The sequence below is a fragment of the Natator depressus genome, chromosome 14 (genome assembly GCF_965152275.1).
Source record: "Natator depressus isolate rNatDep1 chromosome 14, rNatDep2.hap1, whole genome shotgun sequence".
NCBI lineage: Eukaryota > Metazoa > Chordata > Testudines > Cheloniidae > Natator > Natator depressus.
This window is the reverse complement of record NC_134247.1, coordinates 3853420-3873849: the sequence shown is the minus strand read 5'-3', so window position 1 is coordinate 3873849 and position 20430 is coordinate 3853420. Positions and strand designations below refer to the sequence as shown.

The window sequence follows — 20430 nt, the reverse complement described above, 5'->3', positions numbered from 1 at the left end:
AGGATAACAGCCTACTACTGCTGCCAGCTAGTGGAGTTATTCTGTTAGCTCAGTGGGAGAGGTTGGTGCTGGAGGTCCCAGGTCCAAGCCCGAGTGATGACCCATGGAGAGGGAGATGCTGTTTCACTCTCACCCTAGGGAGGTAAGGAAATGAGACATGGACCAGCTGTAGCTAAGTGTGAATGTGTGAGAAGAAAGGAATGTATTGAATGTAATGGAGCGCTCAGCACCTCCTAGGATCAGGCCCTTCTTCCACGCTAGGTTTCCTACCCCCAGCTTTGGTCAGGCTGATGAGGCCCGTACTGCTGGTGGGTGTCTCAAGGAGCGGGTGCCATCCTGTGCCTTGTGCTAGATTTGCAGCTCGGGAGCCCTCCCCTCACCCGCCCCGTCTCCCCCTTACCTTGTATCCCTGGTTGATACCATTTATGAACTGGGGGCTGGGCGGGTTCCAGGTGAAGCGGATGGTGGTGGCGTTTGTGGCCTCGGCCTGAACGTTGCCTGGGGGCACGGTGGGAACTGCAGGAGGGGAGGGCAGGCTTAGCATGGGGACGGGGACGCGGTGCAGGATGGAGGTGCTGCTGGGCCTGGGGCTTGTAGTCAGAGGCACTGGCAACGGCAGCATCTCTCTGATCAGGCAGCCTCCCTCCCTGCCACGGCACCGGGACACCAGGCCGGCAGGGAGTGGCAGGCTGGGCTCCCCTCCCTAGCTGCGCTGAACCCAGCACCCCCTGCCCCGCCAGTGGGCTCTGAAACGTCCCTGGGAACGGAGGCACTGCAGAGCCCAGCCCTGCCTCTGCCCCAACCGCAGGGCAGGTTCGCTTGGGGGGCGGGGGCTGCCTGGGGCAGACACTGGCCAGGCCCCTCCAGGGACCCAGCAGTGCGGCTGACCAAGCAGCCTGGCAAATGCTGCTTTGCAGGGCGGTGATCTGGGCCCGGAGCCCACTGCTGATCTCCTGGCCCCCAGCAGCTTGTGAGCTGAGGCCAGGCTCATGAACCCCCTGGGGCTCAGCACCCCTCAGACCTTCCCTGCGGAGACTGGGCCAGCGGAGACCCAGCCCCTTCCCCCCGGAGCTGGGGAAAGCCCCCCCTCCTCGCCCACCTCCCTGCAGGGTCCACTCGGTCACCCTGGCGCTGTAGACCCCCAGGCCGGCGCTGTTGTACGCTGCCACCTCGATCTCGTAGTTGGTCCAGATGATGAGATCCTCCAGGAGCAGGTTGTTGACCTCGGCATTGGTGATGTTCTTGAACTGATAGCCAACGGGCAGGCCGGCCAGGCAGAACCTGGGGGCAAGGGGAGGGCAAGTCAGGCCAGCAGGCAGCCGGGTCCCTTCTGGGAGCTAGGCAGATGCCACGCTGGGGACTGGCCGGGTGGGGAGGGCTGGCTCCCCACCCCAGTGGCCTACCTGATGAGGTAGCCTTTCAAGATGCCATTCTGGTGGCTCTCGGGAGGCGGCTGCCACTGGATCATGATGGACTGGTTGGTCCTGCCGCTGGCGATGACGTTCTGGGGGGGCGCGGTGGGGGGCTCCTCCGGCAGGGACACCCTGGGAGGGGAGGCAGCGAAGGTAGGGAGTGAGACCCCCCCGCCCTGCCCTGGCCAGCTCCTGGGCTACACAGGAGGCCACCCGGACCCGCCTTACCTCTCGGTGTCCTTGCTGAACTGCCCTTTGCCCACGTCATTGGCAGCGCAGAGGCGGAACTGGTAGGAGCGAGCGGGCACCAGGCCTTGCACCACCACGGAGGTCACCTCGGGGTCAACGCTGGCCATGAGAGTGGTCCAGGGGGCGTCTGCGGGACAGAGAGGGGAGGGGTGGAGCGGAGAGCCAGCACGGGGCTGGGGGGCAAACGGTCCTTTCAGTCGCCAATAGGCCCCAGCCCCGCTCCCTGGCCTGGCGCCCACTGCTGTCAGAGGTCCCTGGCTGGCTCCCGGCTGTCAGGGAGCCATTCTCCACGATGCGCTGCAAGCAAAGCCTCTGGGGTGTGGAGGGCGAACTCGCCTGCAGGGAAGAGCCCCAGGCCCCGTCCCGATGGCGTGCGGTTAGTGCCACAAACCAGGGAGCTGTGTATGGCCATTGCACGCACACTGGTAGCTGGACTTCCCCCTGCCCTTTGCAGGTTCCCTCTTGGGGAGCCCAGTCGGGCGGGCCAGGCCCACTCACCCCTGTGCCCGCTCCCCAGCCCCAGCGCCCTGCTCCCAGTGCCCTGCGGCGGGGTGGAAGTAGCAGATGCCTTACTGTTCTCGGAGACCTCGAGGATGTAGTGCAGCAAGGGGCTGTTCCCGTCGAAGGGCTTGGCCCATGTCAGGTTGATAGCGCGCTTCTCCAGCGGGCTCAGCACGGCCACCGGGTTCTCCGGGGCATGGGGGAGCTGCCTGGAGGGGGAGGAGAAACCAGCACTGGAAACAGTGGGACAGCTTCAGAGGAGATGGTGCCCTGGGTGGGGGTGTGTTGAAGTGGGACTGTTCTTAATGTTTCCTCTGAATACTGTAGGGGTGCCTCAGTTTCCCTGACACATTTCTTAAGTCTCTATGTGGTGGGATAAGGGGGTGTAATTGTTGCAGAGCACAGGGCCATTGTACATAAATGGCCGACACTCTGTCTCCTGGCGACTGATGGCCTAGGCCCTTCCCCCCTGCAAGGTGGGAGCTAAAGGGTTTGGAGAACAAAGGAATCCGGTGACCTCCTGGCCCGGGAAAGGGACAAAGCCCAGAGGAGGAGGGGCTGGAGGGTGAGTCAGTTTGGGGCTGGCTGGGAACCAGGAGTGAAGTGCAGATGGGGTTGTCTGACTCACTGCCCCCCAAAATGGACCTGGCTGAGGGGTCCTGTTCTCTGCACCTACAAGCTCTGGTTTAGACCATCTTCCTGTTGTCTAATAAACCTTCTGTTTTACTGGCTGGCTGAGAGTCACGTCTGACTGCGGAGTTGGGAGGCAGGACCCTCTGGCTTCCCCAGGACCCCACCTGTGGGAAGCACACGGAGGGGCAGAGAGGATGCTGAATGCTCCGAGGTCAGACCCAGGAAGGTGGAAGCCGTGTGAGCTGTTTGCCCTGGGGACAGTCTGCTCCCAGAAAGGAGACTTCCCCAGAGTCCTGCCTGGCTTCGTAGGGAGCAGTACAGAGCATTGCCCGGGGACTCCATGACAGGGGGGCAGGCAGGGAGGAGATGGGACAGGGAGCTGAGGGCGTTTCGGGTGGGTCACAGGAGCTCACCCACGTGGGATCTGGCATCGCGAGGGCAAGCCTGCCTGTATCGCCGGGCTGCCACGGCACAGGGTGCTGGAGCCTGTGGGCCTGCAGGGTGCCCAGATTAGCCGCATCACAGGGGAGAAGGGGATGGTGTGGCAGGAGGAGGCAGGGCATTTGCGCAGGGGGGATGCCATAGAAGGAACGCCGTGGCGGGAGGGGACCCTGTGGCAGGAGGAGGCAGGGTGCGCAGGTAGGGGGGAGGGGGAGATGCCATGGCAGGAAGCCGGGAGGGCGCCTACGTGGGAGGACGAGCCCCCGCAGTGTTCCTGTCCCAGGCGGGGCGCGTCGGGGGGGTCTCAGGCCAGTAGCCTCCCTCACCTGACACGCAGGTGGGCGCTGCGGGAGTCGTTGCCCCCGGCGGAGAGGACTCGGCAGGTGTAGGTGCCGATGTCCCCGGACCAGGTCTGGGAGATGTGCAGGGTGCCCTCCTCGTCCAGCCGGAGCCGCGGGATGCCGTCCACGCTCACAGGCGCGCCGTCCTTCTCCCAAAGATACCTGCCGCAAGGCCACCGCGGGCTTCAGGGCTGGAGCTGGGAATGGAACCCAGGCATCCTGACCCCAGCCCCCCTGTGGCAACCACCAGACCCCACTCCCCTCCGACAGTTGGGGGAGAACCCAGGTGTTCCAGACCCCACGTAACCCCCAGACCCAGCCCTGTCTCTCTGTAACGCGGCGACGTTTCTTGCTCTGGAGGAGTCCTACTGCCCCTCGGCGGGACGTGCCGCGTGGGCTGCCCCATGCACGCTGGCTGCCCCGTGCACGCTGGCTTTGCTCAGAGCAACCCCCCAGCCTGGGTCTCAGCCGCCAGGTGGGGCGGGGAAGGCGGCATGGGCATGGCCCAGCTCACAGCCTCCCAGGCGCTGTACCCAGGTCGGGCACCGGGTGGCGGTGCAGGGCTGAAATGCCGTGGCTCGGGAAGTTGGGGGGGGGACACCCGAGATGGCTAGGGGAGCTCCCTCAGCAAGGCAGGATTTATCCCCCCATCAGATACTCAACCGGGGCCATGGGAGCGGATCTCTCAGGGCTGGGGTCTCTGGCTCTGCGGGGAGGGTCCCCTGGCTCCCACCTGCCCAGCACTTGGGGCCGGGGGGGGTGGGGGACGTTAGTTCACCCACTGCATCTCTGCCCTGCCTGGGGGAATAGGGAAGTCCCTGCTCACCCCCCCGGGAGCAGGGCTGGGACCCCAAAAGCCTGGCCAGGGAGCTCCGGGAGCAGGGCTGGGACCCCGAACGCCCAGCCAGGGACCTTTGGGCAGGGCTGGGACCCCGAACTCCCTGGCAGGGAGCTCCGGGAGCAGGGCTGGGACCCTGAATGCCTGGCCAGGGAGCTCTGGGAGCAGGGCTGGGATCCCGAACACCTGGCCAGGAATCTTTGGGCAGGGCTGGGACCCCAAACTCCCTGGCAAGGAGCTCCGGGAGCAGGGCTGCGACCCCGAATGCCCGGCCAGGGACCTTTGGGCAGGGCTGGGACCCCAAACTCCCTGGCAGGGAGCTCCGGGAGCAGGGTTGGGAGCTGGGATTCCCAGGACGGATCCCTGCTAAGCCAAGGCCACGTACCTGACGGTCACGCTGGGGTCGTGGCTGACGCCGCAGCTCATGGAGGCTTTGGTTCCCTTGATGACGCTCTGGTCCTGAGGGGGGCTGGTGATGCGGGTGCGGGCTGGGGAACAGACACATAGTGAGCAGCCACCTCCGCCAACCGGGGGGCCAGCCCAGGCAGGGCTCTCTCTGGGGCGGAGGGCAGGAGAGAGCGTCACAGCTTGGCTGGGGAGGGTCGTGCGCCACCCTGCCATGCCAGGGGCCTGGGGTCGAGCTCCATGTAATCCTCACAATGGGGCCAGCAGGGGGCACTGGGGAAACCAGACCCAGGGGTGAGAGCTGTGCAGCGCTGGTGCTGGAGACGTCGGTTTGGGTCTGGCGGGGGCAGATGGGGGGGGGGGGCCAGCAGAGGAGGAACGGCCTTACCCCAGACAACGAGGTCCGCAGAGGCCTCGTCCACCCCCCGGGAGTTGGTGGCCAAGCAGGTGTAGCTGCCGGCGTCGGCGATATGCGTGGGGCTGACGAGGAGGCTGCCCGACTCCAGCAGGGTGAAGCGTGGCAGCTGCACCGAGCCGCTGGCCAGGATCCGCTCCCCTGTGGGGAGAGGGGAGAGCCCCGTCATCCGTGGGAAGCGATGGCCAGGGACAGCCTGGCACCCGTAAGCCAGCCCGGCGCCGTGCTCCTGAGCCAGACGGGGAAGGAGCTGGAGGGTCAATGGCTTGTCCTCCCCGCCTGGACACCTGCCTGCGAACCAGCCCACTCACAAGTAACATGAGTTTGCAGAGTCCTGCAGGGCTGGGAGAACAGGGGGGCTGCAGATTGAGGGGCATCGACGGAGCTGGGCAGGGTCCATCACACCTGCTCTGTGCCTGGCTCTGAGCCAAGCTCTCAGCCCCTCAATCTCATGCTTACCGAGCCGACCCCCGGGCCTGGCCTGGAAATGCCAGCAGGAAACACTGCCTGTCTCCCGGGCACTCAGCTGGGGGCAGGCGACGCGGGCTTTGCCCCGGACAAGGAGTGAGAAGCTCCTCACAAGGAGCGTTGCGGCCTTAAGAGCCGGCGCCCGGTGGGTGTTGACAGGGCAGTGACGGGGGCCTGCGGGGGAAGCAGCGTAACCCGGAGGTGTCCTCCCAGAGAGGGTGGGTGAGCCCGGCACGTCGGGAACAGGGTAAGATGCTGCTCCTGGAAGGGGGACATGCCGGGGGTGTGGCAGCAAAGGGACCCGGCCTGGCTGCCACGTGCCTGATGTTATGGGGCAGGCAGGGCACTGCCCGGGGAGTGAGAGCCCAGGTGAGTCCCCCACTGCCCTCTGGCTCGGGGGCATGACACAGAGCTTTGGGAGCTGCCAGCTGCAATGAACTGGGGCAACACCCACTGCCTTCCCCCCAACTCCTTCCCCCATCTCCAGCCAGGGGGCAGGAGGAACCAGAATGCTGCCCCTAGCCCTGAGCTCCTGCCCCAGGCTGGATGCCCTGCCCAGGTCACACCACTAGACCAACGCCCACTGCACCCCCCAGCACACGGGATGCTGATCCGAACCACCGTCTGCGCTGGCTTGGCATTAACCCTCTGACTGCTCCCCCCGTCTGAACAGGGGGGCCCAGCCTCAGCAGTGGGGTGGGGACCTGGTGGAAGGGGGGTGCTGTTCTTGGCAGCAGGAAGGTTGGGAGGTTGGGAGAAGGGCCAGGTCCAGCTGGGAGGTGAAGGAGGGGTCTGCAAGGGGATCGGGGGGGGGGGGGGGACACATGATGCATGGGGCAGCAGGAGGGCTCTGCCATAGGCTCTGGCTGGGTGGGGGTTGGGGTGCCCGCAGCTCTGGGACCTACAAGGACCCCAGGTGACTGTGCCCAGAGACGCAGCCCTGGGGCATGGCCCATCCTCCCCGTGGCCCCCTTTACCTTTCTGCCAGGTGATGGCCGGCCTCGGTGCCCCAGAGGTCTCGCAGCTGAGAACCACGGACATGCCGTCAATCACAGTGCTGTCCAGGGGGCCCTTGGTGATGTTGGGAGCGATGCCTGAGCAGAGGAGACACAGAGAAGCCTGTGAAGCAGCTCCCGTGGGCCAGCTCCGGGGTGACCCAGCGGCTACCACCAGGCTGCGGCAGCCCCTGGCCCGCTCGGGCTCTCAGCACCTCATCTTTGGGCTGACCCATGCCAGGGGCTTGGGATCCACTCCCACCCTGAGCACCCTCCGGTGCCCGGGGAGAGGCCCCGCGCTCCCGTGGCTTTTGCTCTCGCAGCTGTCCGGCACCCTCCTTCCCTTGACGCTGCACAAGGGGCAGGACAGCACTGCCCAGCACTGGATGCGCAGTGAAGGGGCACTGGGGATTCTCAGTGGCACCGTACTCAGGGCTGGCAGTGCCCCTTTTATCCTTAGGCAGCAACTCCTGCACCCTGTGCTGAGGCATTGGGGTCAGCCCTGACTACCAGGGGAGAGCCCCCCCCACCCCGAGATCCCCACCTCTGCAGCACAGCGCCCCTTAAAGCGCCACACTGGGGCATTGGGGTCAGCACCTCCTACTGGGGATCCCCACTCCACTCCCCACAGCACAGGCCCCCTAGCTCCGGACAGGGGTCAGCACTGGCTGCCCGGGGAGAGTCACCCACCCCACTCCCTGCACAGCCTAGCTAGATACTCTCTGGAGGTCTCCCAGTGAGGGGCAGCTTTGGCCCATCCCTGCTGGGCTCCCAGCCCGTGGCACGCCCAAGGGACTGGTGCCAGGCACCGACAGGCCCAGGAGCCGAGAGTCCTGGGCCCACTGCTGGGCGCTATTCCCTGGCCTGCAGGGCTGAGAGCTGGCACCTACTGGTCACTGCCAGGTACGTGGAGGTCTGCACCTCGCCGGCGGCGTTGCGGGCGAAGCACTGGAACATGCCGGTGTCATCGGGCACCAGCCCGCTGATCTGCAAGCTCCCGTCGCCCAGCAGCCGGAACCGTGAGAGCTTCTCCACGTGCACCAGGGCCGCGTCCTTGTACCAGGCCATGGCTGGCGGCGGGATGCCTGCAACCCAAAGCCCGCCCCCGAGAGGCAGCGTTAGACACAAGCAGCCCCGGCTCTGGGCAGCAGCAGGGTGCCAGGGGTCGGGGGGGGGAGACACGATACCTTTGGCCTGGCAAGGGATGGTCACCACCTTCTCCATCTCGGCCGTGACGTGCCTCTCCGGTTCCTGGATAAACTGGGGCGGCTCTGCAACGAGACCCCCAGAGCTGGAGGCAGGAACAACCGGAGCAGCCCGCTCCTCTTTCCCCTGCCACTGGAGGGAGCAGCCAGCCAGGGGCACCCCCAGGGCCTGGCTCTGATGGGCCCCAGCCGCAGGAGGGTGCTGGAGGCAGCCAAGAGCCTGCGGGGGGCCCCACCCCCTTGCTGTGCAGCCCTGGGGAGCGCACCCAAGAGGCAGAGAGAGCCTGGCAGCCCTCAATTCCCAGCCCGGGTGCTAATACACTCCTCCCCACCGGCCCCTGGCACTGAGAGCCTGGAACGGGCAAAGGCAGGAGCCTGGCCAGGCTGCCACAGCTCCTCCAGCGCCTGCAGGCTGTACGGTGACCCGGTGCCGAGGCCTCCCCAGACTCGCTGCACTTGGGCCTCAGGCCTGGGCTGCCAGAGAGCGGGGCCCTTACCCAGCACGGCGAGGAAGGCCCCCTCGGCCACGGCGGGCACGCTGCTGCTGCGCAGCACGGCCTCGCACTCGTAGTACCCACTGTCGCCCAGCGTGGGGTTGAGGATGGTGAGCCGGCGGTTGTAGTCGCTGAGCCCGCTGGACAGCGGCTCCCCGTCCTTCTTCCAGACGATGTGCAGCTTCATCAGCGGCCTGGGGGGTGAGGAAAGCATGGGAGAGCCGCCCCGGACAAAGGCCCTGTCCCCCACCCGCCCCAGGCAGCGGTGCCATTGGACCCGCCCTGAGCGCCTGCAACCGGAGCCTCCCAGCCCGCAGGGGAACGGGGACCCAGGCGTCCTAGGGGGAGGGAGGTTTCAGAGCAGCTCTGGGCCAGGGATCAGGTCCCTCTACGTTTGCAGGGCTCAGCAGAAGGGGACCTCGAGCCCGAGGGGAGTCTCTGGCCACGCAGCGGGAGGTGGGTTCGGAGCCGGTCTTGACCTGCAGTGTTCCCCTCTGCACTGCATCCCTTGAGCCCTCTCCTGGTACAGTGGCTCTGGGGCACTATTGCTATGCCAGGAACCCCACCCCACACCTAGAGGAGCCTGCTCAGGATCTGCCCCAAGGGACAGCCCTGGATAGGCCCCAGACGAGAGTCCAGCCCCAGGGACCTTGGGGGACAGCTACCCACCTGGCGTTGGCCACGCACTCCATGGTCACTTCCGAGGTGCCGGCCACCACGCTGGTGTTCCTGGGCGGGATGATGATGGTGGGAGCGATGGGATCGGCCGGGCCGCCGACATCTAAGGGGAGCCGAGGTGGCAGAGCAGGCTGTTAGACGGGGCTCGCGGGGCGGGGCCATGCACCAGCACGGAGCGCCAGCGAGCCGGCGCGAGTCAAGGGGGAGGGGGCTGTGCTTTCGGTGGCTGGGAACGGGCAGCAGGCGAGTCAGTGCTCTGGCAAGCCAATCAGAGCCCCTCAGTCCTGCCTCGGAGACCTCCCCAGGCTCAGCACGGCTCCGCTCTGACCCACACCAACTCCCGGCTCAGTGCGCGCTGGCACCCACCTGCTCTCCGTCACGGCCTGGCCCACCAGCTGCCCAGACACGGGGGTCCCATGCCCAGACAGTCAGAGATGCCAAGGGTGCTTAGCTGAGTGCCTGGCCATCCCCTTTGGGAAAGGGGTCAGGGGGTTCTGTAACCCACTCTCCCGCATGGTCCCTACAAGCCCTGGAGGGCGTTGGGCATCCATCCCCCGCCCCCTGCTACGGTCCTCCTGGGGTAATCTCGGCAGCCCTGCGCTGCCTGAGGCTTCGGCAGAGAAGGAAGGAGTGGGGAAGTGTAGAAGGCAAAATAATTGCGATGATAAAAAACCCTCATGTAGGTGCTGTAAAAAAGGGATCGGCGTGAAAGCTGCTGATCTAGCTGAATCCATAAACCGGGCCTCGGCGTTGTTTATTTACATGGCGGGACGCATCAGGGCAGCACTACGGATTAATGGCGTGCCGGGCCGAGCCGGGCAGATAAAGCCCGACAAGGAAAGCCATAAAGCAGCCGTGGAGCACGCAGCAGGAGGGAGAGAGCAAAGGGAGGAGATCGCGTGGGTGCTTTGTACCAACTCAGGGCTTTTCCGTGGGATGGGTCACTCGGCGGCAGGGACCACGCTGGTCAGGGAGGGCCATGGCCAGGTGAGGTCAAAGGGAAACCCAGTGCTCATCGTAAAACCACTGTGTCACTTGACACAGGACAGGACAGGCCCTGGCCTAGGGAAGCTGGAGCTGTGGGGCGGGATTGAGGGGCACCGGCACAGCCATTGGGATGCAGAGCCCAGGACAGGAATTGCACAGTTGGGTGGAGCTGCAGGGCAGAGCCACGGTGCAGGAGAACAGCTGCACCAGTGCATGGGGAGTCCCTGCCCCATGCAGAGCTCCAGCCCCTGCCAATAGCCCCGCATGCATGGGCAGGAAATGTTGGTACCATGAGACCCGCTCAAAATGCCCACAGGGGAGGGGTGGCTCACTTGCAAAGAAACCCAGCCCTTTCTGCAAGGCAGTGCTGCCCAGAGCGGCTTCTATGTGCCCCCATCTCCATGGACAGGGTAGGGGATGTGCAGTGCGGAGGCCAGAGAACCTGTGGCGGAGGGAGGGCCTACGGGGAAGGGGCTGGGCTGGTGGTATAATTAGCGCCTGCCAGCTCCTGCAGCACAGCCCAAAGTGCCGAAATAAATTTCGAGGAGGCTGAGCTGTTAAGTCAGCAGAAGTCGGAGCCTCCGAAGAGATTTACTGCAAATTAAATTTGGACCTGAGCCAACAGGAGCGCCGGGAAGTGGGGCCAGAAAGCCAAATGCACAGAGACAGCCCTGTAAAATGGCCTGGAGACACTGGGGTTGTGGGGGGCGGAGGGGTGGGCACCTCCTGGGTGGGGAGGGATGGGATAGGACGGGGCCCTAACGGAGCCAGGAGAGCTATTTGCAGGGAACAATTCCCTCAAAGAATGTAGGGGGTGAGCTGCAACCCCCCACCCCCTATCCATGAAAAGCCCTGGTACAGCTTCTGTGGCTGGCTGGTCCCCCCCTCCCCAGCACCGGACGGCACTACAGAGCCAGTGTCACCCTTTAGGCTTCCCTGCTCCCTGGGCGTTCTGGTTAACGCCAGGCTGAGCATGGGAGCCCATCACCCTCCTCTCGAGAGAGTGCACTCACGCCCGCCCGTGCACACACGCTGCACCGAGTCTCGATGTTGCGGATCCAACCCAATGCCAACACCCCACGAGGGTGACCAGATGTCCCGATTTTGTAGGGACAGTCCCGATATTTGGGGCTTTTTCTTACACAGGTGCCAATTACCCCCCACCCCCGTCCCGATTTTTCACACTTGCCATCCGGTCACCCTGCACCCCACCCCCTGGATCTGGCCCTGGGATTCATGCACCAGGCGGTGCAGAGCCAGCAGGGCACTGATTCTTTCCCTGCGCTTCCTGGATTCCTCCTCTGAGGAACAAGCCCCTGGGGCGGCCTCCGGAAGCTCCAACCAGCTCCCTGTACACTCCCCTGGAGCCCAGCACTTACTCTCCACGGTGAGAGTGATGGGCTGGCTGGTCTTGTTATCCCCGTTCTTGTCATTCACGGCCTGCACGTAGTACCGGCCTGCGTCGGGCGCCACCGTTGACAGGATGACCAGGGTGTTCTCCAGCGTGATAGCTCTGGCAGGGGCAGTGCAGAAGAGACAGCGTGAGAGCAGTGAACCCGCCAAGGGGAGCAAGGATGCGGGGCGGGGGGGGCAGCCCTCAAGTTCAGGGATCTTTGGTCCAGGGCCAGTTCAGGCTGGTCTCCGGACAGGGGTCCCTGCGGACATTCGGATCCAGAGCTGGTGGGGAAGGCAGCTCAGAGCCTAGCTCAGATTCGGTTCACACTCTCCCATCGCGGGTTTCACTCAGAGTGGAAAATACCACAGCAGGCACCGAGGGCAGCGCAGGAAGCCTCAAATTAACGAGCACACAAAACCCTTAATCTCGGACAATGAGCAGAATTCACACAATTGATCACGCCTGTCTTTATGTTCCCCAGTGCCTAAGCATTGAGGGAGGGGCCGACAGATCGGACCATTGCCGATTAATAAGCTTTTCTTTTCTTTTCTTTTACCCAATGATCTAATCTGATGGAAACATAAAATGGCCTGAGGAATATATTTTGCCATTAAATACGAGATAAAGGAGTTTTATCTCCTCCATCCTGCTTTGCAAATAGAAAAGAGACCGGTTCAATTCTCACATAATGTGGGTTACAAATTCAATTCCATCTCGCTGCAGCTGTCAGCACCCAACACTGCTGCCACCACTGTGAGTGTGTGTGTGTGTGTCCCCGTAGTTGTGTGTGTATGTGTGACTGCGTGGGAGTGTCTGCCTGGGTGTGTATCTCTGGTCCGGAGACATGGGTTCAAGTGTGTGTACACTGCATAAGTATTTATATATACACGCACGGGCGTGTGAAACGCATACCGGGAGCATGCGACTCCTCTAGCAGCTGGTCCGCATAGGAAGTTACAAGCCTACTACAGCTGCCAGTGAGTGGAGGTGCTCCTTTAGCTAAAGCAGCAGACGTTCAGGCTTTTTGGGCTTCAGAGTTCAAACTCCAGGGATGCCCCGAGCAGAGGGGCCGTTACCCTTGCCTACATGTGTGTGTGTGTATGGAATATGTCTATCTGTGTGCCCCGTATGTGTGTCCAGAACGATTACATGTGTGCATGGCTGCAGCGTGTATTATTGGATGTATGTTTACGCGCGCCATGTATGTGCTCATGGCCGAGGCTGTGCACCGCCTCGCTATTACCCGCGTGTGTGCGCGTCAGGTAGGTGAGCACACAAGCAGAGGAGGCTGGTGTGAGAGCTCTCTTTCCCCAGGACTAACCCAGGGGAGAACGCGTGTCTCACTAGGAATGTATCTGTTGGCGTGGGGAGAGGGAGCCATTTTTCCCGGCAGACTATTCCAGCCCGCGTGGGTGCCAGCGCTTTCCCTCACCCATTTCCTCTGGCTCCTGCTTTTTTTCTTTTTTTTTTTTAAATTCATTTTCTCAACGATAAACAAAACCATTAGTTTGTCAAGTCTATCGCTGGATCCTAATGTGATGCGCCTGCGACATCTGTTAAGCATCCTTAATGCTAGTTTAACAAGGACAAATCCAGTCTAGTTCCTTTCGCTTCCTCCCATTAGGTGAGCGTGGCAGGGTTTGGATGGATTCTCTCCAATAAACAGCTCTGCTAATGTCTCTGCCTCCCTGCAGGAGGGTTGGCGGGAGGGGGGATTGGGACGTCTGACGCATCTGAAAGGCTGTGAGAGAAGTCCGAGATGCCCTTCTGCAGCCTCAAAATATCGATGGTCCAGAAAACAGTACTTTGTCTGGCTGATCTCGAAGCAGCCTGACCCACAATTTAGCACAATCCAGGGATGCAGGTACACCCCCATATGGCTCCATCCCCCAGCTGTGGCCCCACCTCTCCTCGAGCTGCCAGCAGGTTTCAGAATTAAGATGAATGAGGCATCTTGGAGCTATTGTTTCCGGCTCTCTGCAGACTCAGACAACCAATAGTCATGCTTGGCTCACATTTTCAAGCTTTTCTTTGCACGCATGAGAGCTAGAAATATATAGATGTTCTTCATCTTGCGACTCCGCGAGCTGTGGCCCAGGCCTACGATATCCACACTTTAAACCAGACCCGGGCCCAAGCAACCCTGTCATGCAAGACAAGCTCACTGCACCATGGTGACACCGGTGACATGTGCTGGGAGGGAGTGGCACGTCATGGCATAGCAGCAGCAGCGTCTCAAAGCTGAGAAACCGCATGACAATGGGGTGGCAGCAGCCCTGAATAATCTGGGCGTCACGTTAACAGCTGTGCCCACCGAGCTGGTAAGAAGTGTGACCCCACAAAATCCTGGAATAAGTGGCAGCCCTAGACTGACCAGCCTGGGCCAATTCTTTCACCTTGGGGCTGCCGGAGAGAGCTGGGGCCAACTCTTTCTTTGCACTCAGGGTCGGCCAGGATGGCAGCACTTCAGAGCCATCAGAGCTGGGAATCCCACCTGGCTGTGGAAGGCTGCTGGGCCCTGATGCATGCAGGGATGGGCTATCCCGAAGGCAGGGGACCTCAGCTCTGGGGACCCAGCAAACGGGCACCCAGGACTGGGGGTTTGCATCGGGCTGGGAACCCAATCGCTACAGAGATCTTTGAGGTCAAAAGGGACGTGGCTCCCCTTCCCTCTGCTAGGCTCACCCTCGGCACACGGGGAAGAACCAGCATTCCACAGGTCCGTCAGCAGGGGGTGCTCTTTGCCCTGAAATACTTTCTGAGCAATACCCTGACGCACCACCAGGAGGTGCTGTGCTGCCGCTGTTGGGTTATTAGTGTCCTGGTTCTGTTTGCCTGGAGAGCTCAGCCCCTTTGCCGTATTCCCTGGCTCCTGCTGGCGCGCCGCGTGGCTGTGTGGGGGTGCCGTGACGGCTCTAAGAACAGACTACAAAGCCCCCTGGAATCCCGGGGAAGAAAGGGGCTCTAGGGATGTAATGACAATGATAATAAATACTTTGCACGGATACCGCGTGGCCGTGACTGTATGGAACAGCCCAGTGCCGGGGGCGACCGGCTGCTGCCTCGGAGCAGAAAGGAAAGTAACCCTTCACGTGGTTGACAATTTAAAACGGAAAGCGTCAGTTCGTCTGTGACCTGCACGCAAACCATGCAAGACAGAGCGCCGGCTGCTCTCCGGCCTGGTCTACGCCACGAGCTCCAGTGCTCAAGGCTGTGAAACGTTTCACGCCCTGCGTGCCGTAGTTAGGTGGACGGAAGAATTCTTCCATCAGCTGAGCCACCGCCGCTTGGAGAGCTGGGTGAATGACACTGACGGAAACCCCTCGGAAGGGTCAGCAGCTGCGCCACTGCAGTGTAGACGTACCCTCGGCCCCAGTGCTGCTCCCCTGGTGGGTCACGGGGTGTGTGTGCGCGCGTCTCTGGTGTGGCCCCCCTCCACGCACCAGTGTATCAAGATTGGAGGCAAAACGATAACACTGAATCTCCTGCAGAGAGTGGCACGGTGCAGGTGCTGTCTGGAAGTGGAGAAGGAGCTGGGGGCACCAGGGAAGCAGCTGGGGGCCAAGGCCTTAAGATGCTAAGGGGACAGAAGGCCGGTAAGGGGTGGGGGAGATGAGGGGAAGGTAAATGGGGAGAATCCCCTGTGTTTTGGATGCAAGCTGTTACCCTAAGCAGCTCCATCACTGCCAGCCTGCGTTAAATAAATGAAGGGCTACATTTCCTCGTTACCCATTGTTGCCATGGGTACATTTCCTCCCTCTCCCTGCTCTCCTAGACAGGATTCTGTAGTTAGTTAGTCGAGCTCCTGCAGCCGCCTGATAATTTAATTAGAGGACAAAAGCGAATCAATCCCAAATAAATAAACGAATAAACACACCCACCCCCGGCTGCTCCCTGCTTGTCCTGGCATGGGCAGGACCCGGCCAGGGGGTTGATAAGCAGCTGCTAATCACCAGGCAGGGGGCGGGAAGCTGAATTTCCCAATCAGATAGTGGGCTCCCAGGGCTGGTGGCTACATGCCACCCTGGCCTGCCTCTGCCAGCCTGATAGCATTCATCAGATCCGTATCTCCACCCCACAGACACCAGCCGATTCGCTCTTCAGGACCCCTTTGAACTCCACCATGAATATTAATCTCCTGTAACTGCCAGGAGCAGGGTGACGGAGCGGGCGTTTAATTGAATCAGCGCGCAGAGCCCGGGGAGGAGGCGGGGGGCTGGTTTGTGGGCTGGTAGGCAGGCTGGCTCCCCAGAGGGCTGTTCACCAGGGGAGGACACGCCGGAGTGCAGACTCCCCCAGGGGAAGGTGCAGTACAGGGGCCCTGGGGGCCATGGGGGATGTGCTCAGGGGTTTTCTCTGTCTCCTGACGTGCAGCAGGCGCTTGGCAGGCAGAGGGGTGAAGCTAGGGGGCAGACGGGGAAGAGGAGTGAGAAGCTGGTGCGTGGACACATGCAAGAGGAAGGCTTGGTGTTTCCCTCCACACCGCCGTCCCAGTGTGCTTGGAACACTACTCCTGCCCCCAGCGTTCCCTGGGGGTCTGCGCTGCCGCAGGGGGGCGCAGTAGGGTGCAGAGTGAGCGCTACCCTGGTGCCAGTCGTGCCCTTCCAGGCCCGGCTGGATTGCTGCCCTGGAGACCACGCTCAGTACTGCCGTGCAGGCGGCCTGGGGGGAAGTCGCCTTGTGCAGTCAGGGTGGGCTTGCCTTGCTCAGTAGGGGGTTATTTAGTTAGAGAACCCCCTGCCTGCATAGGCCACAACAACCCCCCACAGGCAGCAGGCCCCAAACCTTCACCCCGTCCCGTTCCAGCTGGTGCTGTTGGGCCACCGGGGCAACTGTCTTTGGCCTCCCTAGAGACAGCGGCTCCTCCCCACCCCACCCCGCCCACAGGCGTCCCTCCAGGGCTGGGACTAGGACTCACATGCGGCTGCTGGGGGGGATTTTCCGGCCGTCCCGGAACCAGGTGACCTGGGGCTGTGGGAAGCTGGCGATGCGGGGGGCGTGGATGACGGCCGCTTCACCGTGGGACACGCTCTGGTGCGTCTCACTCTCCTCGAAGCTGCCCATGTCTGGAAAACAAACAGACAAAGGTGTCAGGGCCGGCAGGACGCCGGCAAGGTGTTCTCGGAGCCCAGCGCCGGAGCGTGGGCCAAGGAGGGAACTGTCTGTGTCCGTCTCCTTGCCACCGCATGGGCCTGCCGCTCGCCCCCATCCCGAGCAGGGCCAACGTGGCTGCCCCCAGCACCAGCCTTGCTGCTCAGCTGCCATGCCTGGCTCCGAAGGTCACGGGCAGCTCTTTGTCTCCTGCTCATGGCAGGGCTAGACTCTCCTTTGCTGCAATGCCGACACAAAGCTTCGGCCATGGTTCAGCTGCTGGTGTGCAGAGACCACAGCCCGACATGCTGACCAGTACTGCCTCACTGTCTCCTGGTGCCTCCCCCCTCTGCCCATCCGCATCCATCCCTCGTCTCATGTCTTTGACCGTGACTGGAAAGGCTTTGGGGCAGAGACCGTCCCTTTGTCCTGGGCTTGTCCAGCGCCCGGCACACTGGGGGCCTGTTCCCAGGTGCCACAAAGAAATCGCATTTTGGGGTGACCCACAGATGGCTGTGAATCCCCTCCTGCCTCCACATGAACAGACCTGGTGCTTCAACTGAAGCGGCAGAGGCTGGTGCTTCGAGGTCATGAGTTCAGTCCCTGAAGACAACCCACCCGTGCTCCATTCAGCCTGCCCGCTGAGCACACCTTGGGGAGCGGAGGGCAGGGCGAGCTGAGGAAATGAAGGCACGCCCATTCAAGGCTCCACACCCTTTGTGGATAACCCCCTACCCCTTCAACACATGGGGGAAGTCCACAGGGCTGAATGCATTAGAGAAGCAGGAGAAACCACTATTTATATCCACTACTAGATATTAGGAAACACTATTTCACGAGGAGGGTGGTGAAGCATGGGAACGGGTTCCCTAGGGAGGTGGTGGGATCTCCATCCTTAGAGGTTTTTAAGGTCAGGCTTGACAGAGCCCTGGCTGGGATGATTTAGCTGGGGTTGGCCCTGCTTTGAGCAGGGGGTTGGACTAGATGAGCTCCCAGATGAGCTTCCAATCCTAATCTCCTAGGATAGGCCAGCTGTGTGGATGGTTCGAGCCGACTCATGACCGTGGCACTGCGGGCAAGGTCAGAGTCTCACTCTGCCGTCTTACTGCTCAGCCACGCGCACCCTGGAAATGTATTGCGGTTTCAAAACATAGGAATAAACGGAGTAAACTAGGGTGTGTGAGGAAGAGGGGAGGGAGGGGAGATATTTTATTGACTTCCCTTAATTGCTGTAATTAAAAACATGTAAAGAATCTTTTTTTAACGACTTCGCCATTATCATTAGTTGTTAGCGCAGCTGCCTTATTAATTTCTCATTAGCTTCTTGATTTGTCATCACTCTTCGGGAGCAGGGTTCATGGGGATCTGGCTGGGACCAGCTCTGGGGGTGACACTGGAGTGGGGTGGGCTCCCATCCAAATGACCAGAGGAGAAAGCCAGTCCCTCAGCACTAGAGTGAAATCACCACTGGGCAGGGGGGCAAGACAATACCTAGGGCACCGCTTGAGCCCTGCTTTGGCCCACAGGATTAAGCGCCACTCCTGCAGCCCACACCACGAACGGTCCCAGTCCAGACACAGAGCCACCAAACTCATTGCACCAAGGCCTGGGCCATTTTCAAACTAAGCTGCAAAGGCCCCCTTACCGATCAGCTGGATTGTACCGTTCTGTCACTGCTTGGCTCTGCTCGGAGACTTTAATGCTAGATGAGACAATGAGACACAGGCGGGGGCTTGCTCAGACAGATTCCTCAGCTCATTACAAGGGCCCGGAAATCCCTTGCACTGCAGAGGATGGGCTGAGTTTCTGAGGAACCCAGGAGAGCTCACCTGGGTGTGCCGGTACTTTTTGATTCATAGATTTGTAAGGCTCAAATGGCACATGGAGACCATCTAATGTGACCTCCTACGTCACAGAACACCCCCACCCCCATGATTCCAGCATGCAGCCCTCACCTTCTGGCTGAGCGAGAGCGTGCCTTTGAGAAAGAGTCTTGATTTAAAGACTTCATGTCCCCCATTTCCCTAGCTATCCTGTCACAATGGTGAATTGTCTTCCCTGCAAACAGTGTGCACCTTACTTCCAGCCTGTTCTCGCACCAGCTCCCAGCCACAGCCCGCTGGGCCTGTTGCTGCGGCTTTTTCGCCAGGTTTTTCAACAACGGCAACGAGCGGTTCCGTTATCGAACAAAAGGGTAGACGAGCGTTTGCATCTTCAGATCCAGCATCTGTGAGTCCCACTGGGGCAGCTCGGGCGGGGCGAAAGCCCTCGCCGGACATGTCAGGGACGACGACTGAGGGAAGCTCGTCCTGCCATTTTAATATTTCACCTTGAAAATCTGTTGCCTGCAACAGGCTTGTTCGACCTCCACCTGCTCTGTGCTGCCTTGACAACCCGCTTAGCCCCACGCCGGGCTGAGGCGAGTGTAGGGAGCTGGTTGGTCTCGCATGCAGAGCCCAGCTGCGCTAGGTGCTGGGCTTAGCCATCGCAGGAGACAGTCCCTCGAAATCTAAACAGACAACAGGGCCCGGGGAGAGGAAGTGACTCGCCCAAGGGCACACAGGGAGGCTGTGGCAGGGCTAGGCCCTGAACCCAGATCTCTGGAGTCGTAGCTCAGAGGCCACCCTTTCGTTCTAGCAGAGCTTTGCTCCGAGGGTAAGGCTGTGCCCGTTAGGAGCTGTAATTCGCCCCCCTGCCAGCTCTGCCGGGTGGGACCAGGGGAGGCTGCCGCGCAGACGGGGCTCTGAGCAGGGGCAGGTGACCTGATGGTTAAAACGCCCGAGACTGGCTTGCTGTGCAGCCTCCACCTTGCTAGCCCAGAGGGCTGCCCCGCTGGTGAATCATGGGGCCTCTGCCCAAAGCAGGGGCCAGTGCATCGCTGTTACACGGCCCGCTGGCGATGGCACCCCTTCCCAGGCTGTGCTAGTGCCCAGCGGGCACAGGACCCCATTCGCAGAGGCGGCTGGGAGTGCGCAGGCCGGCTCAGGTGGCTGCGGTGGCTCTGATTGCAGCGATGCGGGGCTCACCCCTGAAGGACATAGGTCCGCCGTGAGGGGAGGGGGCACGTAGCCCATCCCAAGAGGCCTCAGGCCTGCGTGGGAACAGTGCTGGGAGAACCAGACCCGGAAGGGAGGAAGACAGAAAAGCCTTGGGGCGGGGGGGGAGGGGGGGTGACAAACACTCAAGGACAAGAACCCACCCGCGGTCAGTGGGGGGCCTGTGCTCCAGCGTTCCCCTCCTGCCCCCGGCTGGCTGAGTAGCTGTCAGATGAGAGGCAGCTCAGTTAATTAGAACGAGTTGCCCGGCTTTTCCCTTCGTTGCTGCTGAGAACTGGTCCTGGCCCGAGGCTTTCATCCTAGCGCCGAATGAGGGGGATCCAAAGAGCCCGGGCGCTGCGGGACAGCAAGCCCCGCAGCCAACCAGGCTCCTGTCATCCCTGCATTACCAGCCCCCTGCCGCTGTGGTGTTCGACCCCATGGTTGGGGCACCCCCCTGCCTGCCTCAACAGCACCGTGCCCAGCGAGGATCCCCCCTCTGCCCGCTTCCTGCCGGCCTAGGCCACCCCTCCCTTTTCAAACGCTTCCCAGCCAATTCTGCCTCTGCCCCTCTCCCGTGCTGAGTGGCGGGGAGCTAGGTCAGCCAGCCCTGGGCGCACGGCCGGCTCTGGGTCCCTGCCTTCCACATGCCCCATGTGAACCCCCAAAACAACCACCCCTCTGCCCGAGAGGAGCTGTCCCAGCCTGCTGCGCTGGGTTCCTGCCTCAGGGCCTGATCCTGCCTGCCTCGTCTCTTTACAGTGTCGGCCCTTCAGGGCAGGGCCCGTCTCTCAGCAGGTGTCTGTGCAGCGCCTGGCAAAAGGGGCTGGGAACCAACGCGGCCAG

At 61.9% G+C, this 20430-nt stretch overlaps 1 protein-coding gene across 3 annotated transcripts in view; it reads right to left on the bottom strand.

Annotated features, from left to right (window-relative positions):
* SDK2 (sidekick cell adhesion molecule 2) overlaps positions 1 to 20430 on the bottom strand; it is a 180558-nt gene that overhangs the window by 38913 nt on the left and 121215 nt on the right. For all 3 annotated transcript variants that reach the window (XM_074972196.1, XM_074972197.1, XM_074972198.1), the window contains exons 4-18: positions 16377 to 16524; positions 11442 to 11575; positions 9067 to 9178; positions 8401 to 8591; positions 7886 to 7969; positions 7589 to 7783; positions 6681 to 6797; positions 5209 to 5376; positions 4801 to 4903; positions 3563 to 3739; positions 2235 to 2371; positions 1641 to 1788; positions 1404 to 1544; positions 1100 to 1281; positions 401 to 516 (exon numbers count right to left, since the gene is read on the bottom strand). In XM_074972196.1, coding sequence (XP_074828297.1) covers positions 401 to 516; positions 1100 to 1281; positions 1404 to 1544; positions 1641 to 1788; positions 2235 to 2371; positions 3563 to 3739; positions 4801 to 4903; positions 5209 to 5376; positions 6681 to 6797; positions 7589 to 7783; positions 7886 to 7969; positions 8401 to 8591; positions 9067 to 9178; positions 11442 to 11575; positions 16377 to 16524 — 2153 coding nt within the window. The remainder of the gene's footprint in view (positions 1 to 400; positions 517 to 1099; positions 1282 to 1403; positions 1545 to 1640; positions 1789 to 2234; positions 2372 to 3562; positions 3740 to 4800; positions 4904 to 5208; positions 5377 to 6680; positions 6798 to 7588; positions 7784 to 7885; positions 7970 to 8400; positions 8592 to 9066; positions 9179 to 11441; positions 11576 to 16376; positions 16525 to 20430) is intronic.